This window comes from Alexandromys fortis, unplaced genomic scaffold, assembly GCF_014885135.2.
Source record: "Alexandromys fortis isolate MF-2015 unplaced genomic scaffold, M_Fortis_MF-2015_v1.1 scaffold_161, whole genome shotgun sequence".
Taxonomy (NCBI): domain Eukaryota; kingdom Metazoa; phylum Chordata; class Mammalia; order Rodentia; family Cricetidae; genus Alexandromys; species Alexandromys fortis.
In genome coordinates, this window is record NW_026068073.1 from 2,101,246 (window position 1) to 2,109,181 (window position 7,936).

Genomic DNA, 7,936 nt, shown 5'->3' on the forward strand with positions numbered 1-7,936 from the left:
GAACAAAACTTATCCACAGTCACAAGACTTTCCGAGCTGGAGTCGAACACTGAGGAATGGGAAGGTGGGATCCTAACTTGGTGTGTGTCAGCCTGGGACACACAGGCCGCAGTCTCAGAGACCCGGGTGGCAAAGGCTCGGGCCTGGGAGACCCATGCTTTGGAGGCTCAGGTAAGAGGTGGCCCACAACCTAAGCCCAGTGCCACAAAAGAAGCAACTGTGACAACCTCAGAGGAGACAAGATATATGAGCAGGGAAGAGAGTGACGTCTTCCTTCCCCGTCAGCTCTGGTCCAGCAAGCTTAAGTTCATCCTGGCCATGGTGAGCTACCTGCTGATGCCGATTCAGCTCTGGCGCTTTGTCTCACAGTGGCTTCACAAAGGAGGCTGTAAGTCTGGGAACCCAAGAGGCACAGAGAAGTGAGGCTGCCCCGGCTCCCAGTGATAACATCTGTGAGGGGTCTGGATACCGGAGAACAATAGAAACCATGTTTCTGAGACCCAGGGTCAGGAGAAGCAGAAGTGCAGGGTTTTAAGCATAGGCCAGCGGGATAACCAGGAGGATGCTGAGGGGAACTAGGCGTCTGAGACCTCTAGGAATAAGGAGCGTGACCAGTATGGACTGTGGAGCCAGCAAGCCTCAAGCCCATGGCCCGAGGGAGGCTGCTGTTGGTGAGGAAGGACAGGCACTGTGGGCCCGAGGCTCTCAGAGTCTTTCTGCCTTCTCTCCACAGGCAGCTTTCTTATAATGTACACCTTAATGTTGTTCTGGATTGGAATTCCTCTGCTCTTCCTGGAGATGGCCGTTGGCCAGAGGGTACAGCGTGCCAGCATTGACCTGTGGAAGGCCCTGGGTCCCTGATTTGGTGGACTGGGATACAGCTCTTTCTTGGTGAGGAGCCCCAAGCTTCCCAAGCCTGCCCCTACAGCTGCGCCTCACCCCTCACTCCCTGCCCCTGCTCTTCCTCCCAGACACGTCTCCCTGCTCTCCAGGTGTGCTTCATCATCAACACCTACACGAATCTGTTTAATTCCTGGATCCTCTTCTACATGAGCCACATATTCTACTTCACTGTTCCATGGCAGCACTGTCCCGTTCAAAGGAACTCCAGTAGCTTTGGTGAGGAAGGAGAGGTGGAGAAACGAAGAGCCTTGGGAAGAGGAGAAAATAGAAAGGAGGGGCATGAATTGGAAGACAACACAAAGAGCAGGGGGCTGCAGGGGTGAAGAGGGAGGGTTTGCATGTCTAGCAGGCCTGTCCAAAGCCATGTCCTCCCAGATCCCGAATGTGAGCAGGCAACATCCTACACGTACTTTTGGTACCGGCAGACCCTGAAAGCCTCAGACAGGATAGAGGACGGAGGGCCTCTAGCTTTCAACCTGGGCATATGCCTCTTTCTGGCTTGGTGTCTCGTTTGTGTTTTCATAATGAATGGGATCAAGTCCTTTGAGAAGGTGAGTCGCACTGGGCCCTTGGCATTCTCAAGGGCTATGAGCTTGTTTCTCCCGCCTGGTCAGTTACCCCTGCAAGCTCCTTGCCTGGATGAAGACTCTTCTGAGTCCTACCCCAGCCCTGAGCTACACACAAGGACGAGTCCCTATTGACATGCTGCACTCCGCACAGGTTCTGAACGTCCTGGTGATACTTCCCTATCTCATCATCTTCTGCTTCTTCTTCCGGACTCTGCCCATGGAGGGAACAGTATATGGGCTGAAACACCTGCTGGTTCTCAAGGTGAGGTCCTTCCGCAGAGCAGCGCAGCTGCCTACCATTGTCTCCTGTACCTCCTCCCTTCGAGAGACGATGTCCCTTCCCAAATCTTGACGTCCCTGTTGTACCCGCCTCTCCTTTTCAGGTGGCAAGCATTTACGACACAAACATGTGGTCCCAAGCAGGGGTCCAGGTCATGTTAGACATGGGCCTAGGCTTTGGGCCCATCGTCTACTTGTCCTCATACATGCCTGACTTCAACAACTGTCTGGGGGACGCCTTCCTTATGGTCCTGATCAAGATGATCACCTTGCTGTTCTTCATGCCTTTCATCCTCTCGATCCTGGGCTTCTGGGCCACCATAACCACACATCGCTGCTGTGAGAAGTAAGGCCAGTTTCCTGATCAAGTCTAGCCTGGGCGGCTTCATAACCCATCCTCACATCTCAACTTCAGGGAGGTTAAAAGCTCTGCTTCCTCTTAGCTGAGAACATTAGAGAATGCCAGAGGTTGCCAACGGCCACCTCAGAGCTGACGTGCTAGCAGACGCTAAGAATGGCCGGCGTGCAAAGGTCACTCACACAGAGAACAGCATCTGTGTTCACCTCTCAGAGCCATCCACAGACATCTGCTTCCTCCGCAGGCCCTGAGCTGTGGGTTCCAGACTTAGTGTTCTCTGCCCATCTGGTAAAGCTAAACTCCAAAAGGTTAGGGAACAGGATTCTCTCCTGGCTAACACAGTCCTACAGCTCTTCCTCTTGTCTTGGTCCTATTGACACATTCCAATCCCATGAGTTCATGGGGTACATTGCGATACATGTGTACATTGCCTATTGATAAAATCAGAGTGTGTGTTGACCACACTGTCACCTCAGACCTTAGTCTTTCTCTGTGGTGACAACAAAGATCCTTGAGGACGTTTTGTGTTTTGAGACAGGGTCTCCCTGTTTAGCCCCGGTTAGCTTTGAACTCCTGATCCTCCTTCCTCCTACTTCTTGAAGCTTGGCTTGCAGCTGTGTGTCACCATGCCCAGCTCTTGTCGTTATTTTTATCCCTTTAAAGAGTCTCTTATTTGTTTATTCATTGTGTGTGTGTGTTTTGCCTGCATAGACTATGTACACCATGTGTAGACCTGCTGCCTACGGAGGTCAGGAGAGGGGTGTCAGATCTGAAACAAGTTACCAACAGCTGTGAGTCAGAGTATGGATGCTGAGAGCCGAATCTGGGTCCTCTGCAAGAACAAGTTCTCTTGATGGCTGATGCATCTCTCTGGCCCCCTTGTCATTTTGATTACAAAGCACACCCTGATTAGCTGTAAACACCCTACTGTGTGAGAGACCTGGAGCCCGATCCTGCTGGTTTCTGCTGTCAACATAGCTTGGTGCCACCCATGAAGTGCCCTTTGCCATCACAGAAGCTCAGATTGGTTCGTCAGCGCCTTTCTTGCTTTTATTGCTTTTTCCAGCCTTGAGAGGAGAAGGAGTGAAGAATGGAATACTAAGCCATAAACTTCTGGTGCCTGGTAATACGGGCTGAGAGGAGATAGGGCCTTTCCTTGAGCCTGAGAGAGTCAGAGTGGCCTTCCAGAGAAGGCAAACCTGAGTTGCACTTCTCCCTAGTAACCTCAATCTCCACAAACGGCTGTCATTTTCTTCTGGAAGCTGGTGTTGTGTGACTTCTCCCGAGTATGTACACAGATATTTGTTCACCCAAGACAGGGAACTGAGCCAAGAGGGTTTCACCCAGGTCTGGCTGGAAGTGATGACGCACTGGGTCACCCATGGGAGCATGGTGAGGGCTTACCTACAGGAAAGCAAGTGGCTTCAAGTCAACACTGTGACTGGAGAGCCACGTGCAGGTGACACCTTGCATCCCTGCAGCTCCCTGGACCTCCTGTTGGCAGTTCTGGGAAGAGTCGTCTCCCCAGCAATTGTGGCTGTGTGCATAACCTTGGGGAGGGGTCTCATGTGTCTTGGACCTCTCGGGACTTCCAGTGTCCCCCAAGTTCGGTTAGCTTCCTGAGTCCTGTGATCCTCCCTTGGTGTGTTTCTGCTCAGGTTCACAGAAAGTAGCCCATGGCACCTATGCACTCCTGGTCTCACGCAGAGTTCTGCATGGCAGATGCAGCTGTTCCTCGAAGACCTCAGAGCTGACCTGCAGCCGCTCCATCCCTCATGTAATGTACTCTCGCGCTTACCCATTCCCACCGTGTCTCCCTGTAGACAGAAATCACCCCAGGAAGGCACAGCCCAAACACATTGCCGCTGTGAGGAGATTTCTTCCTGTACTGCACAGAAGTTTGGTTTTGCTTCGAGTCAGCATCCCTTTGTAGCCCAGACTGCCTTGGAGCGCACAAGCTTTCTTTCTCTTTGAGCCTGCTGTCTGCTAGGCTTACAGGTGTATGCCATCGCCTCACTGTCGGGAACGGTCTGTACTTATTTAGTACAGAATGTGTCTAGTCACACGGACACACCAGGGATATCCTAAAATGTGGACTTCGAGGATGCAGAGCTTACACATGCACAGGGCAGATGAAGCCTTAGAAGCTGGACAGGGTCTGCTCCGTGTCTGAGGGCCACAGTGGTTTAATCAGAATTACCCTTCCAGCAGGGAAACGGGAGAAGTCCTCTCTCTGTTTGCACAGCACTTTATTCAACTTGGCTGGACCGCTTAATTTTGCAAGTCTGATATGCATACATATAATAATATATTTGTGTTACTTGTTTAGCTGTGTGGCTAATACTGGAGTATGAACTTGATGTGGGGGATGGACTGTCATGGCCCACATGTGGAGGTCAGAAGACTCTTTGTGAGGACAGTGCTGCCCTTCACCTTCACATGGGTTCCAGGGACTGTCACCAGGCCTGTACCACCTCTCCTTCACCCACTGAAGCTTCTTGATGACCTCTGTGTTGTGTTTTGTTAGGCTGGGTTTTCATTTATTTGTTTGTTTGTTTGTTTTTTCAAGACAGGATTTTTCTGTGTAGCCCTGGCTGTCCTGGAACTCTGTAGACCAGGCCGACCTCGAATTCACAGAGATCTGCCTGCCTCTGCCTTTGCCTCCCAAGTGCTGGAATTAAAGGCGTGCACCACCCCACCTGGCTGATCTTCTTATAAGATTAGAACTATTATCAAGGGGCTGGAGAAATGACTCAGCAGCTAATAACACTTCCATAGGACACAGGTTTGAATCCCAGCACCATGTTGGGAGGTTCCCAGCTGCCTGTAACTCCAGCTCCTGGGCATCTGATGCCTCTTCTGCCTTCTCCGTCTACATATGACTGAATAAATGAATATGAAAAATAAACAGTGGTACACCAAGATATCCCTCTCCCCACATCCCCCCGTGCACCCCCTCCCCGCGCGTACCCCGTGCCTTTTGTTTTTTTGATATTTTGAGTCAGGGTCTCTCTTTCTGGCTGTCCTAGAGCTCACTATGTTCACATGACATGAGAAAGGCCCCACCTTCAATGTCACAGTGAGCCAGATACTTGCTGCCAGTCCTCCCATGGGGCAGGGAAAGTGCAGAAGGGTGTTTAGCAAATGAACAAAAGAAGGGGCAAATTGAAGTTTCCACTAGTTGTATCCATAAGGCAGCCTTAACTGTAACTTAAAGCACAAGTTTTGACTCTGATTATCCACAGGACCAAGACTTGAGTTCCAAGAAGTCTCTTTCCAAAGCCCCATTCCAAAGGCTGTTAAAATCTTCATAACTAAGCCAGGCCTAGAGCTGTAGGTCCTACCAGGTCCTGCAGAGTCAGAGTAAGGAGAATCACAGCTTCAAGGCCAGCCTGACTTACACAGTAAATTCCAGGACAGGCAGGGCTACATGGGGAGATCCTGTCTCAGAAAAACCAGCAAATAAATAAATAGACAAATAAATAAATATTTGAAAGGGAGGGTTAGAGAGGTGGCTCAGTGATTAAGAGCACTGGCTGCTCTTGCGGAGAACCCACATTCAGTTCCCATGACCCACACTGTGGTTCTCAGCTACCTGTGCTCCAGTTCTGGAGACTCTGCCACCCTCTGCTGGCAAAACACTCATGCACATAAAATAAAATAAAGGCATCTTAAAAAACTAAAACTAAATATATACATAAAGTGAAAAGGGCCTGGGTACATCTCAGTGTAGACCACAAATGGCTGTCATTTTCTTCTATCACCAACACAGCCCGGGCTGACTCCAAGCACGCTAGGCTGGGTGTCCAGAGACAGAAGTAGGAGATTCTCAGTGAGTTCAAGGCAAGCCAGGTCTACATAGCAAGCTAGGCCAATCAAAACCACAGAGAGGTGAATGAATTTCACATTCATTTTCCTGTCTCAAAAAAGAGAAAAAGATTCATTTTTACTGTTTTTTAAATTATGTGTCAGGACTATAGTTCATGTAAGTGCAGTGCCCACAGGATCCAAAGGGCATCAGATCCCCTAGAGCTGGAGTTACAGGCAGCTGTGAGCTGCCAGACATGGGTGCTGGCGCAGAAACAGTACATGTTCTTAATTGCTGAGTCATCTTTCTGGCCCCCCAAGGGCAAGGGCATTAAAAACAAGAGCAATAAATAAATAAAATAGACAACAAAATTAGTAAACAAAGGAAAACAACCAAAAGCTGATTTTAAAATAAACCATAGGTAGCCGGGAGGTGGTAGATACCTTTAGTCCTAGCCCTGGGGAGGCTAGCCTGGTCTACAGAGTGAGCTCCAGGACAGCCAGAGCTACAGGGAAACCCTGTCTCGAAAAACCAAAATAAAATAAAATAAAAAAATTACAAAAGATTAAAAATATCTTTCAGCTCAAATGATTTGCAATGAGACTATTAGTCTAAGTATGTAGCTGTCTTGTCTCCAGAAGAGCATCCTGTTTTAGTTTCTAGGACATGATCATACTTTTACTGCTCCCTGCTCTTGGCAAGGGCTCTGGTCGGAGTCAAGGTAACAACAGTTCTTTGACTTAGTACAACTTGGGACTGTCACACACTTCAGGCTTCAGTCTAAGGAAGCTTCCCTGTTCTCCGAAGTGTAGGGCTTAGATGGTTTTTCCCTACTCGTCTCAGAAAAGCTGAAGACTAGGCCCAAGAATCCCTATGAAGTCCGGGCTCCCCAAGGGCATACATTCTTCATGGCCTCCGAAAGTGGGCATCCTACAGACTTCACGGCAGGCTGTCCTTTACCGTTCGTACTATGAGACTCGAGATCTCGCTCATCTGTAAGATGAGCAAGGGAAGGACAGTGTGCCAAGGGCCTGATGGTTCTAATTCACCCATCTTCAGGAACGCAGAGAAACTTAAGATGCTGGTAGCCCAGGGGATCCTACCTCCTGAGGTGCGGCCCCCTACCCTGACGAAAAACCCAACCTCCACCTACAATTCCTGGCTCGACCGCCTCCTGCCACCCTTGAGGAGCTCCGTCCTCAGTAAGGTGCCTGAATGCAACATCCAGGAGCATTTTCTGAAGGTCAGTGGAGATGCTGGAGAGCCCGCTCTGCCCCACAGAGCGCGGCTCTCACTAGTCCAGGAGAGAAATGTGGGTAATGTAGGAAACGCAGTGCAGTCGCAGTAGACAGAACCCCTTCCCCGGAATGCAGGGGCGGGGTCCTGCTGCGTGAGCCTTGAGAGGAGGTGGAGGAGGCACTTCACTTCTCTGTCCTTGCAGATTGAGGAGAGCCCCCGCTTCGTGTTCCTGACCTTCACGGAGGTCATCTCTCTGCTCCCTGGGTCGTTCTTCTGGACTGTGCTCTTTTTCCTGCTGCTGCTGAGTCTGAGTTTGTGTGCCATGGTGACGTTCATGCTGGGCATCATCACCCCGCTCCAGGACACCTTCCCCTTCTTCAGGAGACAGCCAAGGATTCTTACAGGTACTTCCACCTTTGACCCCGCTCCCCCGCAGCCCTAACACCAGCCCTGGCTTAGGATCTCCCCTTAGCCCCATCTTCTCCCAGGCCTCTGATCCTGACGCAGACCTAATGCTTCTTCCAGTGGGTGCTTCCGTGCTGATGTTCCTGTGCGGCCTCTTCTTCATCCAACCTTCAGGCATCTACTACTATTGGCTGCTGAGTGAATACTGGATCGTCCTGCCCATCCTCAGTATTGCCTTGTGTGAAAACCTTGCTGTAGCCTGGGCCTACAGGGCCAAGAGGTGAAGGCTGCCCGTGCCAGGCCCCCGGAGCATGGATCTTTTGGGAGGGTTGACAGCTTTCCTGTTGTGTCTAATGTCAAGCCAGAGTGTCACAA

The 7,936-nt window shown here is 50.5% G+C and overlaps 1 protein-coding gene across 3 annotated transcripts in view; it reads left to right on the top strand.

Annotated features, from left to right (window-relative positions):
- Positions 1-6: 6 nt before the first annotated feature.
- Positions 7-7,936, top strand: part of Slc6a16 (solute carrier family 6 member 16) — a 17,034-nt gene continuing 9,104 nt past the window's right edge. The window contains exons 1-9 of one of the 3 annotated variants that reach the window (XM_050121488.1): positions 7-388; positions 734-891; positions 993-1,119; positions 1,279-1,454; positions 1,624-1,734; positions 1,856-2,097; positions 6,977-7,160; positions 7,359-7,560; positions 7,682-7,841. In XM_050121488.1, the coding sequence (XP_049977445.1) occupies positions 1,050-1,119; positions 1,279-1,454; positions 1,624-1,734; positions 1,856-2,097; positions 6,977-7,160; positions 7,359-7,560; positions 7,682-7,841 (1,145 nt within the window). In that variant the 5' untranslated portion in view covers positions 7-388; positions 734-891; positions 993-1,049. Of the gene's footprint in view, positions 389-733; positions 892-992; positions 1,120-1,278; positions 1,455-1,623; positions 1,735-1,855; positions 2,098-6,976; positions 7,161-7,358; positions 7,561-7,681; positions 7,842-7,936 lie in introns of those variants that run through there. The other 2 variants (XM_050121489.1, XM_050121490.1) reach the window with 2 other exon arrangements.